General features: G+C 37.4%; 1 protein-coding gene across 1 annotated transcript; it reads left to right on the top strand.

The window, feature by feature from the left end:
- The first annotated feature begins 1,212 nt into the window (after positions 1 to 1,212).
- Positions 1,213 to 2,812, top strand: LOC132174213 (uncharacterized). Its single transcript, XM_088514389.1, has 3 exons — positions 1,213 to 1,377; positions 1,466 to 2,074; positions 2,189 to 2,812. Exons 1-3 carry the CDS (start codon positions 1,213 to 1,215, stop codon positions 2,810 to 2,812), a joined length of 1,398 nt encoding a protein of 465 aa, XP_088370515.1.
- The last annotated feature ends 17,785 nt before the right edge of the window (positions 2,813 to 20,597 follow it).

Here is a 20,597-nt window from a genome sequence, read left to right as displayed (position 1 = left end):
AAGCTTCAGCCCAATTAAGTCCACAGTCTCAACAGAATGTAGAGGCCCAAATTGAAAAAATCCTGATGCTGTCTAGAGAGTTCTAAAAAACCTCGTAGCCGTCCAATTATCCATCATTTCGAGCACATGCCTAGGTCTAACTGGAAGTTCAGAACCTTATCTTTCCAACTAAAAAGGTTTCAAACCATTTGGAGTTGCAAGTCGAAAGTTATGACCGTTTGAAGTGGAGTGGTCAGGCTTCTCGGAAATAGGCATTAAGGTGGCTATTTGTCCTCTTGTCTACTGCCCCACGAATTGATGATTGTTTTCTGCCATTATGACTTGTTTAAGTTAATTAGATGCTTATCCTATGCTTAGAGGGTTGTTCTAAGCTTATATAGTACTTGTGTGTGCAAGTGTAGGTCAAACTAGAGTGTTGTATTTAAACCCAGCCTTTGGCTTTTTTAAAGGAAAGTTCTCCTTGTATCTCTGTATCTCTTTGGTGTGATCCTTAGAGTGGTGAGTTTCTATAATTCTATATCCCTTGTTGTAATCCTTTGGGTGGTGATATTCTATATCCCTTTGGTGTTATTTCTTGGGTGGTGAACTTTCTATCTTTCATTTTGAGTGTGAATTTGTGTAGTTGTTTCCATCTCCTCTTCTGTCTGGTATCAAATTGGTATTAGAGACACGTTGCTAAAAGTCTTGATTTCTATGACTGTTCGTGGTCGTCGTGCTCAGGCTAACCAACCCCCAGCAGCTCCAGAAAGAGACCCATGAGATATCGAAACAGACGACTTGAGGAGACAAATACAGCAGCTCCAAGAACATTTAGAACATTATGAAGCCTCTAAACATGATGCCCCTTCTCATGGTTTGGATGTGGAAGCTTCCAACGACGATGGGGAAGATGTTAATCCTTTTCATCGGGCTCGTAGTCACGCCTTGAGTGATAGCACCCCACCTCATCCTCGAAACCTAAGAATTCATGGTGTCCAATGCCATTATGATGTCAATGTGGACATTCTAGAATTTGAAGGAAGAATGCAGCCCGATGAATTCATTGATTGGCTTAATACCATTGAGCGAATATTTGTTTACAAAGATGTTCCAAAACACCACAAGGTGAAGCTTGTTGCCATCAAGTTGAGGAAGCATGCTTCTATTTGATGGGAGCACCTTTAGAAACAACGGGAACGTGAAAGGAAAAGCCGCATTGTGACATGGGCAAAGATGAAGAAGGCTCTCAAGAAGAAGTATTTGCTAGATCATTATCGGCAAGATGCTTTTCTTAAGTTCCATAACTTTCGGCAGAACGAACTTTCTGTGATGGAGTACACGGCAGAATTTGATCATTCTATGATACGTTGTGATATTGTAGAATTAGAAGAGCAAATGGTAGCCCGTTTACCTTGGAGGTTTACGTTCCAAAATCGGTAATGTTGTACAATTACAACCTTATTGGACTTATAATGATGTTCGTAAGCTAGCACTTAAGGTGGAAAAACAATTGAAGGAAGGGCGCAGGAATACCTATCGACTTTTCAATCAAGGAGGAATCAGCAACCTGGGGAGTAGTTCTACTACCAAGGCCACTCCAAATCCCAAAGTTGCAGCTGCCAAACCAGCCAAGGGTGAAGCCAAACCACTAGCCAATGGTGAAGCTCCAACAGGTTCAAATCGCTCCAATATTTCTAACTCAAGTAGAAAATGCTTTAAATGTCATGTTTTTGGACATATTGCTTATGATTGTCCAAATCGCAAGATTATTTCACTTGTTGAGGAAGACTTGGAAGATGATGTTAAGAATGAACCAGTTGATGAAGAGTTTGAGGAAGACTTGATATATGCGGATCAAGGGGAGTCTCTTATAATTCGTAGGATCTTGAAATCCACCTACGCAGAAGAAGATTGGCTTCGGAACATTTTCCACACCAAGTGCACCTCTAGTGGCAAGGTGTGTAATGTCATCATTGATTGGGGAAGTTGTGAGAATGTGGTGTCTACAACCATGGTGGAGAAACTTAACCTGAAAACAGAACCTCATTCCTATCCTTACAAGCTTCAATGGATTAAAAAAGGCAATGATATCCAGGTAACTAAGATTTGCTTAGTTCAATTCTCTATTGGAAAAAATTACAAGGATGAAGTTTGGTGTGATGTTATTCATATGGATGCATGTCATATATTGCTTGGTAGACCATGACAGTTTGATAGAAGAACTTTTCATGATGGTTTCAGAAACACTTATTCTTTTGAAAAAGATGGAACCAAAATTACCTTAGCTCCCTTAAGAATGTTGACTGAACCTAAACCTTCTAAAAGGGAGGGTAGTAATCTACTTTCTATATGTGAAGTTGAGAGAGCTTTAACAAAATGTGGGAAAGGGTATGCTATAGTGGTAGTTGAAAAGAAAGACTCAATTGAAATTCCTCTTATTTTACAACCACTTATTGAGAAATTTCTTGTTGTTATTCCAAAAGAGCTTCCATCGGGTCTCCCACCCATGAAAGACATACAGCACCACATTGACCTTGTTCCAGGTTATGTTCTACCTAACAAGGCAGCCTATCGAATGAATCCAAGAGAGCATGAAAAGTTGCAGAGACAAGTTGATGAGCTAATTACCAAAGGCCTTGTGAGAGAAAGCATGAATCCTTGCGCTGTTCCGACACTTCTAGTACTAAAGAAGGATGGTTCTTGGCGTATGTGCATCGATAGTAGGGCTGTGCACAATATCACCATAAGGTATCGCTTTCCCATTCCACGGCTAGATGATCTTCTTGATCAACTTCATGGAAACCACAATCTTCTCCAAAATGGATTTTCGTAGTGGATATCATCAAATTCGCATGAGAGATGGTGATGAATGGGAGACAGCTTTTAAAATAGAGATGGCCTTTATGAGTGGAAGGTCATGTCATTTGGACTCTCTAATGCTCCTAGTACATTTATGCGTCTTATGAATCATGTTTTTAAACCTTTTATGGGAAAATTTGTTGTTGTTTACTTTGATGATATCTTAGTTTACAGCAAATCTCTAAAACAGCATATGGAACACCTTCAACAAGTCTTTCAAACTCTACAAGAGCAAAAGTTGTATGTCAACTTGAAGAAGTGTTGCTTCTTCATAAATAGCCTAGTGTTCTTAGGCTTGTTGTTTCTAAGGAAGGAATCATGATGGATCCCAGCAAAATTAAGGCAATCGCCAGCTCGCCTATTCCCAAGTCCCTTCATGACATCAAAAGCTTTCATGGACTTGCATCATTCTACCGGCGCTTCATCAAAGGCTTCAGCACCATTATTACTCCCATCACAGAATGCCTTAAGGGAGGAACGTTTAAATGGACGAAAGAAGCCCAAAAGAGCTTTGAATTTCTCAAGCAGAAAGTAACGGAGGCACCAATCCTTATGCTTCCAAATTTCTCCAAAGTGTTTGAAGTTGATTGTGATGCTTCTAATTTGGGAATTGGTGGTGTTTTCAGCTAGGAAGGCAAGCGAATTGCCTTTTTCAGTGAAAAGCTCAATGACTCCCGAAAGAAGTATTGCACCTATGACAAATAATTCTATGCTCTTGTTCGTGCCCTAGAGCATTGGAGTCATTATATACTCTCCAAAGAATTTATACTTCATTCTGACCATGAAGCTTTGAAGTACTTGAACAGCTAGCAGAAGCTCAACACACAACATGTAAAATGGAGTGAGTTTTTGCAAGCTTTTTCATTCTTAATCAAGCACAAGGCAGGTAAACTCAATCAAGTAGCTAATGCTTTAAGTCGAAGACACTCTTTACTTAATACCATGCAAGTGCAAGTTGTTGGTTTTGAAGTTGTCAAGCAACTTTAAAAAGATGATCCTAATTTTGGTTGTGCTTGGAAGGAATGTTCTAATGGTCCTAACAACCATTTCTTGCTGCAAGATGGTTTTCTTTTCAAAAACAACCATTTATGCATTCCCCAATGTTTATTAAGAGAAGCCATTATCAAAGAAGCCCATAGAGGAGGTCTTGTTGATCATTTTGGCAGAGACAAAACTTTAGCTCTTGTGTAGGAGAATTTCATTTGGCCCAAGATGGTACGAGATGTTGTGCGACAAGTGAAGCAATGTTGAATTTGCCACCTCACAAAGAGTTGCAAACAGAACACCAGACTATATATCCCATTGCTTGTTCCAAATGCCCCATGGGAGGATATTAGTCTTGATTTTGTTGTGGGTTTACCTAAAACCCAAAGGAACAAAGATTCCATTATGGTGGTGGTTGATCAATTCTCAAAGATGGCCCATTTTGTCCCTTGCAACAAAACTCTTGATGCATCTCATGTTGCAGATTTGTATTTCAGGGAGATAGTCAAGCTTCATGGCATTCCCAAAACGATTACTTCCAATTGTGATTCCAAGTTCATTGGTCATTTTTGGCGTACATTTTGGCGAAAGCTTGGAACTATCCTCCAATTCAACTCTGTATACCATCCCCAAATAGATGGTCAAATTGAAGTTGTTAATCGAAGTTTGGGAAACCTCTTGAGGAGTTTTGTGGGATCTCCTCCTTTCTCAAGCTGATTTTGCCTATAATAGGTATGCTAGCCAAACCACTAGTTGTAGTCCTTTTGAAGTTGTCTATGGCCTAAACCCCATTAGCCCTCTTGATTTGGCTCCAATTCCTACTACCATTCAATTTAGTGGCAATGCTGAAGAACGAGCCAAGGGAATCAAGAAGTTGCATGAGAAAATTCGGAGTCATATTAAGAAGCAAAATGAGAAGTATCGTACACAGGCCAATAAGAATAGAAAGCCAATGGTTTTCAAAGAAGGAGATTTGGTATGGATTCATCTTCAAAAAGAACGTTTTCCAGTGAAACGGCGATCTAAGCTCCTACCTCGAGCAAATGGTCCTTTCAAAGTGCTCCAATGCATTGGAGAAAATGCGTACAAGATTGAGCACCCTTTAGAGTATGGTGTATCTGCCACTTTCAATGTATGCGACTTAGCACCATATGAAGAAATCAAAGAGACCACAGACTTGAGGGCAAGTCCTCATCAACCGCAGGAGCCTGACATGGGTATGTCCAACAACGATGATTTAGCAATGGCCGAAGCTTCAGCCCAATTAAGTCCACAGTCTCAACAGAATGTAAAGGCCCAAATTCAAGAAATCCTGATGTAGTCTAGAGAGTTCTAAAAAACCTCATAGCCGTCCAATTATCCATCATTTTGAGCACATGCCTAGGTCTAACTTGAAGTTCAGAATCTTATCTTTCCAACTAGAAAGGTTTCAAACCATTTGGAGTTGCAAGCCAAAAGTTATGATCATTTGCAGTGGAGTGGTCAGGCTTCTCAGAAATAGGCATTAAGTTGATTATTTGTCCCCTTCGTCTACTGCCCCATGAATTGATGATTGTTTTCTGCCATTATTACTTGTTTAACTTAATTAGATGCTTATCCTATGCTTAAAGGGTTGTTCTAAGCTTATATAGTACTTGTGTGTGCAAGTGTAAGTCAGACTAGAGTTTTGTATTAAAACCCAGCCTTTGGCTTTTTTAGAGGAGAGTTCTCCTTGTATCTCTGTATCTCTTTGGTGTGATCCTTAGAGTGGTGAGTTTCTATAGTTCTGTATCCCTTGTTGTAATCCTTTGGGTAGTGATATTCTATATCCCTTTGGTGTTATCTCTTGGGTGGTGAACTTTCTATCTTTCATTATGGGTGTGAATTTGTGTAGTTGTTTCCATCTTCTCTTTTGTCTGGTATCAGAATCCATTTGTTAGCTTTAGATCCAGTTTGGGACGATAGGAGGACAGTTGAACCAAATGAGGTTCTACCTGAAACTCTCTGAGTGGACGTATGGCCACGAGCCCGGACGTACGGTCAGAAGCGTTCCAAGGAACAACACTTTGGCCAGTCATCCGATAGCCTCTGTTTTGATGTTCTATGTTCGTTTTAGTTGGATTTAGAACTAGTGATAGGTCTTTTCTCAGTATTTGAGATTATGGAGCCTCAAGGAAATTTTATGGAGGAGCCTTACGACCTGGGTGAGTACAAACTCACATGGATGCTTGTTGTTACTTTTCCCGCATTGCACGTCTATTTTATATATATCAAACATGCACATTTTGCAACTCTCATGAAATACATTTTAGAACTACTGTGAACTCTCTTTTGTGAAAACGTGTGTTGATTAATAAGATAACAATGAGGCTTGTAAAATTATGCATATAAAAGACTAATAAGACTAATTGCATTGTATGACATGGTACACCGGTATGCGTGGGATAATGGCCATAGGCTTACTATACAGGTTAACTTTATGTTCAAGTGTGTATGTGTATGGGCTTTGGATCCAATGGTTTCGTGACCAAGACGCTGCCATTCCCTAATGGGTGGTCACTAACATCATTAGTGGTGTGGGCCACCCGAGGTTGGACTCGGTCGTGCCACTAATGTTATTTAAGATAGCATACAATATTTGGGGCACCGGTGTTGTATTACAGGTTCCTCGGGACAGTGCCAACCCTGTTGAGAAGAGGTAATATCTCAAGTAGACCATACGGTTGAATTATTACTGTTACTCTATATCATAAGCATATATTATATCTATATTACATCCATGATAAACTGTCATCTCATAATGTTGCATGTGCTTTATAAACAACTGAGTTCACTATTTAATGACGGGTACGTCATATGCATTTATACTCACTAAGTCGTTGGACTTACCCTTATATTATTTCTCTTTTTTTTTTTTTTTTTTTTTTTTTTCCATATGTACAACTATGCGGTTATAGATAGTTTAGCAGAGGATCGATACCGCGAAGCATCCGGTTGTTGTGGAGGATTCGACTTGGAAGATGCTTGAGAACTTGTTGCAAGCTTAGGCTATCTTTTTAGGAAAGTGGTTCCTAGATTTGTGTGCACAAGTCCTTGAGTATCTTGACATAAGATGGCTCTTTGAGACATTCAGGGGATGAAGCTTTGGGTTCTTGATGTGTCTCAAGAGGGATAGTGATGCAAGCATAAGTTTCTGTACTCACTTCCATGTCACTAGGCAGATCAAGATCCGTTGGGGGCTCATTGTTCCCATTGTGCTCAACTTGCTCAGAGTGCTCAACTTCTTCTTCTTTTTCTTCCTCCTCAATGTTGTCAACAATTTTCTCATTCTCAAGTGTGGTGATGATTTGAGCATGCTCATCTTGCTCTGCGTGCTCCTCTTTGTTATCCACAATTTCCTTCTCATCAACCATGTAGTGTAAAATGAATGGGCATTCGCTTTGGTGGTGAGTAGGATTATAACAATATTCACAAAATAAAGATAGTCCCCACTTATTTATAGTTCTGATATAGGCCGACCTAACTACCTTGAGTTCCGCTATTCTCCTTTTTAAGTCATCAATGCGAGCAGTTGGACAAAATTGAAATACCTCATCTCTAGGAAGATAATTTCTTACAGCACTTTCCTTTCTTTCAAAGTTGGAGGTGGCTTGGACATGCTCATGATAAGAATTTCCCTACTCATCCTCATCTATAATGTAGTGTCCTTTAGCCATCAGCTGACTTTGAAGCTCTTCTTCCTTATTGTTATCCTCTATGTTCTCATTGTCCCAATAGTGAGTCATTGGGTCAAGTTGATGTTCAGATGGATGTTCATTCTCACTCTGGCCAATCCATGCTTCCCTCCTGTGGTAGCTTGAGTGTTAGCATCTTTGAGCTCTTGATTAAATTGTCGCAGTTCTTGTATGGTCTGGGAGTTGGAAGTCTTGAGCTCTTGTAGAGCTTATGAGTTGGAATTCTTGAGCTCTTGTATAGCTTGGGAGTTGAACGAGATGGACTGGTCAACTTTTTCTATTAATGTTTTCATCTTGTCTTCTAGTGATGGCTATGGTGCAAGTTGTGGCACTTGAGTGGTAGACTGATAAACAGGCGGTTGAGCTTGGTGATCGAAAGGCGGATATTCTAAATGGTGCAATTCATCAAATTGGTAAGCATAATTTCCTATACCCTGAGTTGACCATGAAAAATTATATTGGTTGCTCCAGTTCGGGTTGTAATAATTGGAATTTGAATCAAACCTTGAACTGGAGAAATTGGTGTTCATTTGCTCATATGGAAAATTAGAAACTTGTCCTCATGATGGACAATCACTATAATGATGATAAGGAATGGAGCTGTATGAACATAGCTTATGTGGGTAAAAATTTTGATGGTAGTTGGTAGGAGCTGGTGTCCTATAACTAGGAGATGCATTAAAATCATTAAAATGAAAATTCATGCTTCCCCCTCACTTTTTAGCATGCAAATATCCCACATAAAATATTAATCATTTTTTCACATATTTTTAAATAAACTAAAAAAAAATGACTAAAAGAAAAATTAAAACTAAAATTTAAAAATTCACTAAAGGACCAAAAAAAAATTTTTGGCAAAATTTTTTAGCTATTGCTAGTCTATTGGAGCTGACTCTGGAGGTGCGCTCGAGCGTAGGTTAGGTGCGATCGAGAGCAGTAGCGCTGATCCATAGGTGCGTGGTTGTGAGTGCGCTCGAGCCTTCAGAGGCGATTGTCGAGCACAGGTGCGCTTGACTTGTTGTCTTGGCCCTAAGTGCGCTCGATCCTAGCAGGGCTTCGATCGATCGCACTAGTAGGGGTGTCCGGAAGAGATCTACGGCAGAACTGTAAAACAAATCAAAAAAAAAAAAAAGCAAAACAAAACAAAACAAAAAAACAACAGGAAAAATCTCTTTTTTTGTTTTTATTTTTTATTTTTTATTAGTAACAGGAATAAAACCAAACAAATTGTAGAAAAATAAAATCCTCATTATAACTAGTAGAAGAATAAAACTAATCTAGAAATAAATTGGTTTTAAAAAATAAACAATTCCCCGGCAACGGCGCAAAAACTTGTTGTGCAAATTTATTTACCTTGCAAGTGCACGAATCGATTGTAGTTTAATGGATTGCAAGTGCAAGGTTGATCCCACAGAGAATTATATTCTTGAAAGAGCAATTTAAATCTAAACTAATTAAATCCTAACCTAGTTCCAAAAGGGTTTTGAATTTTTATTTCTGAAATTAAAAGACAAACAAAAAGTAATTAAAATAAACTAAGAGATAAAAGACTAAGGTTTAGGAATTCACACTCACCGAATCATAACAACATACTTCCATGTTTATCAATATTAATCTGAAGTTCTCACAATTAAATTCTTAGATATGTTTTACTATGCTTCAACAGTTAATCAAAACCATCACATGTATCCATTCCTTGCACAAATCATAAAAGGAATCCAATATCAATTAAATCATTAGATGTATCCGTAAATCACAAAAGATATCCAATCTTAGTTGCAACATCAAATGTATCTGTAGAACAAATCACAAGGGATATCCAATTATTTAGTCTGATAAAATCAAGCAATCAATTATGTGAAATTATCTTAAATCATCAAGTGTATCATTGAATCACAAAAGATATCCAAGAATCACTCCACACATTGAAAAGAAGTAAAACAATTGAAATATTAAACCCAATAAAATCAGATAAATAAATACTTACATGAAAGTATTGATGTTCTTCATCGGTGAGGCTTCATCCTCAACCTTAGTTGGGAATTAGCTCCACATAAAAATAAAACCTAAACTAAAGAAAAACTAAACTAAAAGAAAAGTTGTGGATTACATTCTGTCTCCAAAATTGTATCCCAAAACTAGTCTTTAGAATTCTATATCTTTTCTTGAATGCAAAGAGGTCTATTTATAGGCTTATGGAAGTCCTAGAAGCCCTATTAAACCTAGATAATTCGGAGGTTTGTCACCCAGTCAAAATAGAAGTCTGAAATCGGAATAGGATTCATCCAGATTTGTGTCCTTTTATTGCGGGGCGATTTTGGCATAGTAACCATCCGAATTAGGAAAATCCTATTTCACAATGAACTGTATTATTTTGAATTAGCTTTCCAATGCTACTTGAATCACTTCAATCCGATATTTGAGCAAAACATTATGATCAAAATACTGTAACATGTGCAGAATCTGAATTTGAATCCAATCCGAAATTTTATCAAATCTAAACTTTAATCCAATCTGATCTTTAATATGATTTAACCTTTTCTTGGATTTGGTTAAACTTAACCACATCATCTAGGTTTTCTCAAAGTATGCTTTCTTCCAAACTTTGCATTTTTTCCTTTAAAGCTGTAGTTTTTCTTCAATGACCTACAAAATACTAAAAATACAAACTAACACAAAATATTAAATAACGCACAGTTAAAGGATTAACTAATGTAAATAAAGGGGTCCAAATATGGAATATTTGGCACTTATCATGCGTGGGGATGTGAGGGAGGTGGGGTAAACGCCATGCAGAATGCCCAGCAGAAGCTTGATAATTGCCAAGCTGAGTTGTCTAGTTGGAGCCGTAGTAAATTTCGAGATACAAAGACACAAGTGAAGGAAAAAACTAAAAAGTTGGAAGCCCTACAAAAGTTTGAAGGGCCTGCACAACGAGAAGAAATAAAGCAGCTCAAGGGTGAGATTGAATACATCTTGGAGCAAGAGGACGTGAGGTGGAAATAGGGGTGTTAAACGAGCAAGCCGTTTGCGAGCGAGCTCGAAATCAACTCGTATAAGCTCGGCTCAATTATTAAATGAGGTGTTTCGTGAACACAAATAATGGCTTGAATATTAAACGAAGCAAGCTCAGCTTGACTCAGCTAGGCTTGTGAGCAGCTCGTATAAAGCTCAAATTGGTAGTTGTTTACATAGTTGCTCATATTAATATTAAAAATTGATGATTTTTTTTTTTTTCAAATAGCATCCTTTATTATAAAAGGATGCATATCCTCTCTCTCCGAAACCAAGTGTCTTGCTGTCTTGACTCAAGTTCCATACTCGGTTAGCTAGGCTAAGCAAATGCTCATATGCAAACTGGCTTCTTGAACCGTTTAAGAGTACTTGAAGTTTAAATTTATAATAAAAATGCTCGACTTATTATGTGCTTGAGCTCGGGCTCAATTTTTGGCTCTTCCTTAAGCTTGGCTCGAGTAAAACTTAAACGAGCCAAGCCCAAACAAGGGAAGCTCACTCAAGCTTGGCTTGTTTACACCCATAGGTGGAAACAAAGAGCTAAGTAGAATTGGTTTCAATATGGGGATTGAAAAACCCTTTTTTTCATGCATGGGCTACTCATAGAAGAAAGATCAATCATATTAGGCAAATTAAGGATGAGGAGGGCAGGGAGTGGAAGAAATCAAAAGAAGTGAGCCAAGCCTTTATTCGGTTCTATCAAGGTCTTTTACGTCAAATGGAGCAATTGGTGTGGAGACGTGTTTGGAAGGGCTAGAGAGTAAGATGTCTACAATGATGAATGACAAATTGTTGAAAACATTTACATCAACTGAGGTGGAAGTAGCTTTGGCTCAAATGTATCCACTTAAGTCCCTGGGTTCAGATGGATTCTCTGCTAGTTTTTATCAAAAATCATGGGAGACAGTTCGCAATAAGGTATGCCATGTAGTTATTGATTTTTTTAAATATTTTGTTTCTTCCATCAATGATACTTAAGAACTGGAGCTAGCGTTTTCCAGAGTTGCGAATAAAGCCGACGAGGGCGGTGTAAAGCCTGATGTGACGGCATGTGACCCTGTTCAAGTTGTTGCTTCTGTAGAGTCGGCGATGCATATGCTAAATGCAATCGTACATCCCACGAAAGATGGATTTATCTTTTTGTTTTTTATTTTTCCATTTAGTCTTTAGTTTTGTATTGGTAAGGGACTAGCAATATGTAAGTTTAGGGGTGTGTTAAGTTCCAAAATATTCATATTTTAGCCCTTAACTTACATGTATTGTAGCACTATGTTGTTAACAAGAAAGAAGTTTCACATAAACCATGGTTCTTATTCATGAGCAAGCTTAAAAAGACAAACACCATTATAACAGTCAAAAGGAAATCCAAAATCAAATCACTCATAAATGGACAATTGAGACCTCATATGTTCTGAAATGTGTAAAGTGTAATTAGCATATAATCGTGAAGCTTTCAGTTTAAACTCAAGACAAGTGGCATAAAATTTGTAAAAATCTCTATCAAATGAAATAACCAAGGCAAGATATCCATTTTTTTTTTTTACAGGCTCTGCAATGTGTAACTCCCTTAAGCTTTCTAATTGACCCATGTAACAAGTGTTAGGCCAATGACTCCCAAGCTAGATAGCTTTAGGACACTAGATGTAAAACATCCCTAAGGGCTTATTAACTTAAGTCAAAAAGGCTACGAAGTCAGATTAGCTATATCATAAATCAACACTGAACTTTACACATTTTGACGCAAACACTCAATGCTTAATGAGGCAAGAGGTCTGGTTACTCAGCGAAAAACTCAACATAATATTTCTTTTCTTTTTCCTTCTCTTTTTTTTTTTTTCCCTTTATCTTTTATATATCTTGCAAGCCAATGGTTTTTCATCAATAGGTCATCCAATAAATCTCAAAGAGAACAAGCTTAAGCTTAAACATCATACCTCACCGAAAATATGCTAATGTGCTCATAAAAATTTATCTCAAAACAAGTGAAATCTCTTTTACCCAAAAATAAGTCAAAGGACTCAGACTCCAAATGACATAATGATGTGTTCAACCCTTTAAGCAAGCTATTGAAATGCAAATCACAGTTATAGTTTAACTCAAACTTGACAACAACATAGCACAATTTTTTTTATTTTTCAAAATTTTTAACACAAAATGACAAATAAAAATAAGCAAATAAGAACAAAAATAAACAGACAAAGTGTTTTTCCATACTCCCAAACTTGAATTACACATTGCCCTCAATGTGTAGTATAGAAATACATTACCGAAAGTAAGGAAATCTGAGTGTGAACAAGGCTAGGACGTCCCCCAAACTTAAACACCAAAACACCTGTCAACACAAAACTAACAACAATATTTTTTTTACAGAAACAAAACATAAAAAGATCAATTGTTGTTAGAAACAAAAACAAATAAAAAGAAATGCAATATAATTAAAAAGGAAAGAAGGAATTTGTGGAGTGAAGTGCAGAAAATAAACTGGAGGAGAAAACTTTACAGCGCTTCCCCCTATCATGCAGATGTCCAACCATTCCCTTCCACCCCTTCTTCTTCAAAACTTCATACCCCTTTCGAAGGATGTTTCGCCATCTTATGTAGAATTTCTTGCTTCGAATGATCTTCTTAGGAAAGTGGTTCTTAGATTTGTGTGCTTGTGTGCACAAGTCCTTGAGTATCTTGACATAAGATGGCTCTTTGAGACATTCAGGCGATAAAGCTTTGGGCTCTTGATATGTCTCACGAGGGACAGTGATGCAGGCAGGAGCTTCAGGATTTGTTGGTGGCTCACTGTTCTCATGGTACTTAACTTGCTCAGGGTACTCAACTTCTTCTTCTTTTTCTTCCTCCTTAAAATTATCAACAATTTTCTCGCTCTCAAGTGTGGTGGTGACTTGAGCATGCTCAACTTGCTCTGCGTTCTCCTCTTTGTTATCCACAATTTCCTCATCTTTAGGAAGATAATTTCTTGTAGCACTTTCCTCTCTTTCAAAGTTGGAGGTGGCTTGGACATGCTCATGATAAGAATTTTCGGACTCATCCTCAACAATCATGTAGTGTCCTTTATCCATCAGGTGCCCTTGAAGCTCTTGTTCCTCATTGTTATCCTCTATGCTCTCATTGTCCCAATATTGAGTCATTGGGTCAAGTTGATGTTTAGATGGATGCTCATTCTCACTCTCGCCAATCCATTCTTCCATCCCTGCGGTAGCATGAGTATTGGCATATTTGACCTCTTGATTGAATTGATGCAGTTCATCTTTGAGCTCTTGATTGAATTGATTCAATTCATCTTTGAGCTCTTGATTGAACTGACACAGTTCTTGTATGGTTTATGAGTTGGACTGGTCAACTTTTTCTATTACGTTTTCATCATGTCTTCTAGTGATGACTGTGGTGCAGGTTGTGGCACTTGAGTGGTAGACTGATAAACAGGAGGTTGAGCTTAATGATCGAACTGCGGATATTCTGAATGGTGCAATTCATCAAATTGGTGAGCAAAATTTCCTGTAGCCTGAGCTGACCATGAGAAATTAGATTGGTTGCTCCAGTCTGAGTTGTAATAATTGGAATTTGAATCAAACCCTGGACTAGAGAAACTGGTGTTCATTTGCTCATATGAAAAATTAGAAGCTTGTCCTCATGATGGACAATCACTATCATGATGATAAGGATTGGAGCAGTATGAAAATGGATTATGTGGGTAAAAATTTTGAGGGTAGTTGGTAGGAGCTGATGTCCTATAACTAGGAGATGCATTAAAATCATTAAAATGAACATTCATGCTTCCCCCTCACTTTTTAGCATGCAAATATCCCACATAAAACATTAACTTTTTTTTAAAAAAAAAAAAAAACTAAAAAAAAAACCGACTAAAAAAATTAAAACTAAAATTTAAATACTCACAAAAAGGGCCAAAAATAAATTTTTGGCAAAAATCTACAGAACTGCTACAGTTGCTGCCTTTGCTGTGAGTGCGCTCGATCGCACTTGAGTGAAGGTGCGGCAGTTAACGAGCGCAGGTGCGCTTGAGCTTGCTGTCTTGGCCCCGAGTGCGCTCGATCGTAGCAGGGCTGCGATCGATTGCACTAACAGGGGTGTGCGGACGGTGCTGCGGCAAAACTGTAAAACAAGCCAAAAAAAACAAAAAAACAAAACAACAAGAAAAATCCTTTTTTTTTTTGTTTTTATTAGTAATAGGAATAAAACAAAAAAAATTGCATAAAAAAAAAATCCTAATTATAACTAGTAGAAGAATAAAACTAATCTAGAAATAAATTGGTTTCAAAAAATAAACAATTTCCCGGTAACGGCGCCAAAAACTTGTTGTGCAAATTTTAATATACTCGCAAGTGCACAAATCATTTGCAATATAATGTTTTACAAGTGCGGGGTCGAACCCATAGGGAATTGTGTTTTTGAAAGAGCAATTTATATCTAAACTAATTAAATCATAATCTAGTTCCAAAAAGGGTTTTGATTTTGGTTTTAAAAATTAAAAAACAAACATAAACTAATTAAAATAAACTAAGAGATAAAATACTAAGGTTTGAGAATTCACACTCATCGAATCATAATAACATGCTTCCATGTTTATCAATATTAATCTGAAATTCTCACAATTAAAATCTTAGATATGTTTTACTATACTTTAAACAATTAATCAAAACCATCCCATGTATCAATTCATTGCACAAATCACAAGAGGAATCCAATATAAATTAAATCATCAGATGTATCCGTAAATCACAAAAGATATCCAATCTTAATTGAAACACCAAATGTATCCGTAGAACAAATCACAAGGGATATCCAATTATTTAGGCAAATAAAATCAAGCAATCAATTATGTGAAATTATCTTAAATCACCAAGTGTATCCTTGAATCACAAAAGATATCCAAGAATCACTCCACACATTGAAAAGAAGTAAAACAATTGAAATATTAAACCCAATAAAATCAGATAAATAAAGACTTACATGAAAGTATTGATGTTCTTCATCGGTGAGGCTTCATCCCCAAATTTAGTTGAGAATTTAGCTCCACATAAAAATAAAAGCTAAATCTAAAGAAAACCTAAACTAAAAAAAGAAAAACTGTCGAATTTTACTCTCTGAAATTCTCCCTATTCTTGAATGCAAAGAAGTCTATTTATAGGCTTATGGAAGTCCTAGAAGCCTTATTAAACGTAGATAATTCGGAGGTCTGTCTCCCAGTCAAAATAGAAGTCTAAAATCGGAATAGTATTCGTCCAGATTTGTGTCCTTTAATTTTGGGGCGATTTTGGCATAGTTACCGTCCGAATTAGGAAACTCCTATTTCACAAAGAAATGTATTATTTTGAGCTAGCTTTCCAATTCCGTTTGAATCACTACAATCCAATATTTGAGCAGAAAGTTATGATCAAAATACTGAGACGTGTGTAGAATTTGAATTTGAATCCGATCCGAAATCTTATCCAATATGATCTTTTATCCAATTTAATCTGATTTAACCTTTTTCTTGGATTTGGTTAAACTTAACCACTTCATCTAGGTCTTCTCAAAGTATGATTTCTTCCAAATGCATTTTTCCCTTTAAAGCTATAGTTTTTTTTCAATGACCTACAAAATACTAAAAATACAAAACTAACACAAAACATTAAATAACGACACAACTAAATGATTAACTAATGTAAATAAATGGGTCCAAATATGGAATATTTGGCACTTATCAGTTAGTTTAGTTCTGTAGCCTTTTTGACTCGAGTAATAAGTCCTTATGGGTGTCTTTACACTTAATGCCCAAAAACCATCGGGTTTGGGAGTCATTGGCTTAATTCTCGTTACATGGGCTAATTAGAAAGCTTAAGGGAACTAAGCAAAGCCTTACCAAAAATAAAGAAAATAAAATTATGCCTTAGTTTTTCATTCTAATAAGAATCCCAACGAACTTTGAGATATTGAGACATTGCACATTGGAAATATTTGGAAGATTCATATTTATGTGCTAGTTTACTTTACATAGTTTTAAGCTTGTGATGCCTTGCCTGTCATTTGTAAGTAGTTAAATTTTTGAAATATCGATTCATTGTGAAGATGGGGTTTCTATTTTTAAGCTTGTTAATGAATGAAAATCATGGTTTTAAGTGGTACTTAAGTTTTTAGGGTGACATGAACTATGCATAAATGTTTGTGGGAAGCATTTCTATAAACCCTCACCAGACTTCACTCGTCCTACTAGGGGTGCCTAGGGGTTTAAAAGGCTTGTTGCATATGCTAAATGCAATTGTGTTTCCTACGACAGTGGAGATAGAGTAGTTTGTTTTAGATTTCTTTTTGTTTTTAGTTTCATATTGCTAAGGGATTAGCAATATGTAAGTTTGGGGGTGTGATAAGTGATAAAATATACATATTTTAGCGCCTTAATTTACATATGTTAACTTCTTAGTTTTGTTATTTTGTATTGTTTTACTTCTTTTTTGTGTTTTTGTCTATTGCTAAGGGACTAGCAATATGTAAGTTTGGGGGTGTAATAAGTGATAAAATATACATATTTTGGCCCCTTAATTTACATATCTTAACTTCTTAGTTTTGTTATTTTGAATTGTTTTACTTCTTTTTTTTTTTCTTTTTTTTTGTGTTTTTGTCTGTTTTTAGGTGCTTGAAGGAAAAGGAAGCAATTCTTGAAGTTTTGGACTTAAAGAGCAAATTGTGGGAAAAACTCGAGTAGGATCGAGCGCACCAGACACAAGCTCGAGCGCATCTGCGCTCGAGCGCATAAGAGAGACGATCAAGCGCACACCAGCGATCGAGTGCAACCCCTTGGGATCGAGCGAACTCGGGATGCCCAGCTATGGCAGAAGTCTTTTTCCACTTATAATTGGGATTTAAGAAGCCTAATTGTACTAAAACTTAAACATATGATTTTATTAGGTTTTCTAGGGTTTCTAGGTCTTTCTAAAGCCTATAAATAGACCTATAGGCCTCTTAGAAAAAGGCAATTTCCAGAGAGAGAAATTGGAGGCTACTTCAAGAAGCATTTTCCGGTTTCTTCTTTCCCTTTTCTTTTTATGTTTTAATTTTAGTTTCATTATGTGTAACTAAACTTATTGTTAGGGCTAGATTGAATCTCTAATCATGTTAGGGCTAGATTGAATCCCTAATCATGTCTTTTTAAGTTTCAATATTAGTGTCTTTATTCCAATCATTGTTGTTTATTTTAATTGATTATGTCTAGGTGATTGAATTTCCCATGTGAATGTGGCTCATCATTATTTGCATGTGTTTGGAATCTATTAATTAAGTCAATTTAGATGACCGAATCTTGGGCTTAATAAAGTGACCAAAGAACCTCATCACGGGTTCTTGGCTTAATCAACATGGAAAACTAGGAGTAGATACCATGCCCTAGGTTTCATGTGTTTGTTGATCTCTAAAGAACAACTTAGCAGATACCATGCTAAATCCTTTAGGGAAGAAAAGAATTAGAGTAGATACCATGCCTAATTTGTTGCTTCGGGAGAACAATAGCTTAAGGAGTAGATACCATGCTCTTAGGTTGACAAGCATTAAATATACCACGTTTTGATTTCATGCACTTGCGAGTGAAACATACCAAGTATTTGCCTATTAATTTAGGTAGATATTTTGGCACAACAAAGCCCAAGCAGATTTCAAGGATGGCCCGGCTACAAAAAATGGAAACGACACAGCATGTGGGCTGTACGAGATTTCTGACCTATTCCTGGAAGATACAATCCCTACCTTAGCACGGAGAAGAAAGTGGAAATGCATGCACTACTGACTGAGATTGCGGACGAGTAGGCAAAGATGAATCTAGAGGAGATTCGACTGCTAAAGGAAGGAGCATTGCCCAAAGGGTCCTACCAACAGAAAGACACTTTCCTTGCCAGCATCGATAAGGATTATGAGGCACTAGTCAAGGATGAAGAAGACCCGTCAAAAGAATCAGACGGAGAGTGCTAGACCTAGGAGTCGGGTAGCTTTTGAATGAGTAGGGCACTAGGTAGTTGGATTATGTATTGTGCTTAGAAGCGTGTTTTGTATCTATGTGTTTTTTTTTTTTTTTAAAAAAAAAAAGGACTTCGAAAGAAAATGAATTTTCACTCATACCTTGAGTTTTGTGAAATCAGTTTGCACACCGAAACCTCTTAGCCCTTCTGTCTCTTTAAATTTTTTTTTTTTGGCCGTATATTCGCTCCCGTGACCGAACGTACGCCTAGAAACCCTAATTCTTCAACGCCTCTTCTTTAAAAATGGCCGAATGTACCCTAAACCCAGTTCATTTCAATTTTCTCTCAAACCAAACACTCCTAACCTTATTTTCGGCCAAGTCTTCCCAGGATTTCAAAGGTTTCTACCCTTTTACAAAGATTAAAACAAGGTATTAAGTTTTCCAAGCTTTTTTTGAAATTTTTGCAACTTTAGGTTTTGATTTTTGATTTTCGATTTCTTACATTTCATGACATATAGCTGGCTGGTTGTGAACTAGGGTCATGATATAGGGTAGTTGTGCTTGCATTTGTGCATCTTTTATCCTTAAAATCTTACCCATTCGGATTTCGGGGTTTTTGCCCTAAATCCAAAATCCTTGTGATTTCTCAAGTTGTAACCCAAAACCCTCTATCATGACTTAGGAACAAGACCTACTCGCTCATTTGATCCATTTTGATCAACCCAAACCCTAACCTTTGAATTTATGGGTTTTTGCCTAAATCCGAATTTGATTGATTTTGTGACCTCCATTGGGTCTTATGTACCAATTGAAACCTAAAACCTATAGTTGGGGACCCGATCTACCTTTTTGACCGATTGGATTCGGAAGTTTTCACCCAAAATCCAAAATTACCAAAATTACCCTACCATTGAAATTGGGCATTTTCGCCTAACTTGGAGACGTCCCATTTCTGTTGAATGATTGAGCCTACCCATTGGACCCTTTTAATTTAAAAACCTAACTGTCTGGGTTTAATGTTTTGTCCAAACCCATGAAATAACCAAAATACCCTTCCTTCTTAAAATGAGCATTTTGTCCTAATGACCCAATTCTGTCAACGGGTCAGGCCACTTGTCAAACTAAAGCCTTGAGTTTAATGGCCCACATTTGCACACCTAGTTATTTTCAATCTCATCCATTTTTCGGTAGTAGCCTTGGACTTTACCGAAATATCCCTAGCCCTGATACCCTAAGGATTTCTTGCCTTAGTAAACTGGCATCTCCACTGTAAAGGGCTTGACCTTACAGCAGCACCAAACATCTCAAGACATGAACCCAAACTCAAACGAACTTCGGTGCTTTGCTCGAGTTCAACAACTTACCAAAAAACACCCTCGAATCTACACCCTGACATCTGTAGCATATCAACTACTCGGTGTTCACAAAATCTTGAGGCCACTAATTACTTGAGGGCGTTCAAGTGATTAATCCAAATACTCCATCCTTTTCCGATGCATTCACCTAAATTGCCAAATCATCCAAACCATTGATCATGTTCAACCACAGTTTGGAAATGATCCCGGAATCCCCACTAAACATGTCTTGTTTTATCTCTTGCATTTTTGCCATGCCAGGGTGAAGTTTCAATAGGATGCTTTTGCATATAGTTGGGGTAGGATATTGCATGTGAGCATAGTATTGATAGAATTCTTGGTGTGGGACAATGGCATGAACAAAAGCTAGTGCGGCAACCTCATCTTCTTCACGCCGCGATCCCACCGACTCCAGGCTATGTTGCAAGACTCCTAGGACCCTGAGTCCAATTTCGATTTTGAGATGGAGGATGTTGTCCTTGACATCTCATTGATCAGTAGTCCGAAGCCTGAGGGGCTAGTGAGGGAGATCAGCAGCAGCACTGATAGTAACGATGCCGACCGCACCTACGATCGCATCTGCTTTAGAGTCGATAAGGCCCGGTGACAGTACCAGGTTCTTTACAAGGAGCGGAAGATTATAGTCGAGAGAGGGATCAACGTGACTGATGTAGCCAACAAAGCTCCAAGGGTACGAACGATACTAGATTTCCAGGAATGGATGGACATGGTGGC

Source organism: Corylus avellana, chromosome 3 (genome assembly GCF_965113065.1).
Source record: "Corylus avellana chromosome 3, dhCorAvel1.hap1.2, whole genome shotgun sequence".
Taxonomy (NCBI): domain Eukaryota; kingdom Viridiplantae; phylum Streptophyta; class Magnoliopsida; order Fagales; family Betulaceae; genus Corylus; species Corylus avellana.
Note: the sequence above shows the minus strand (reverse complement) of the source record. Positions and strands in the feature narration are given on the sequence as shown.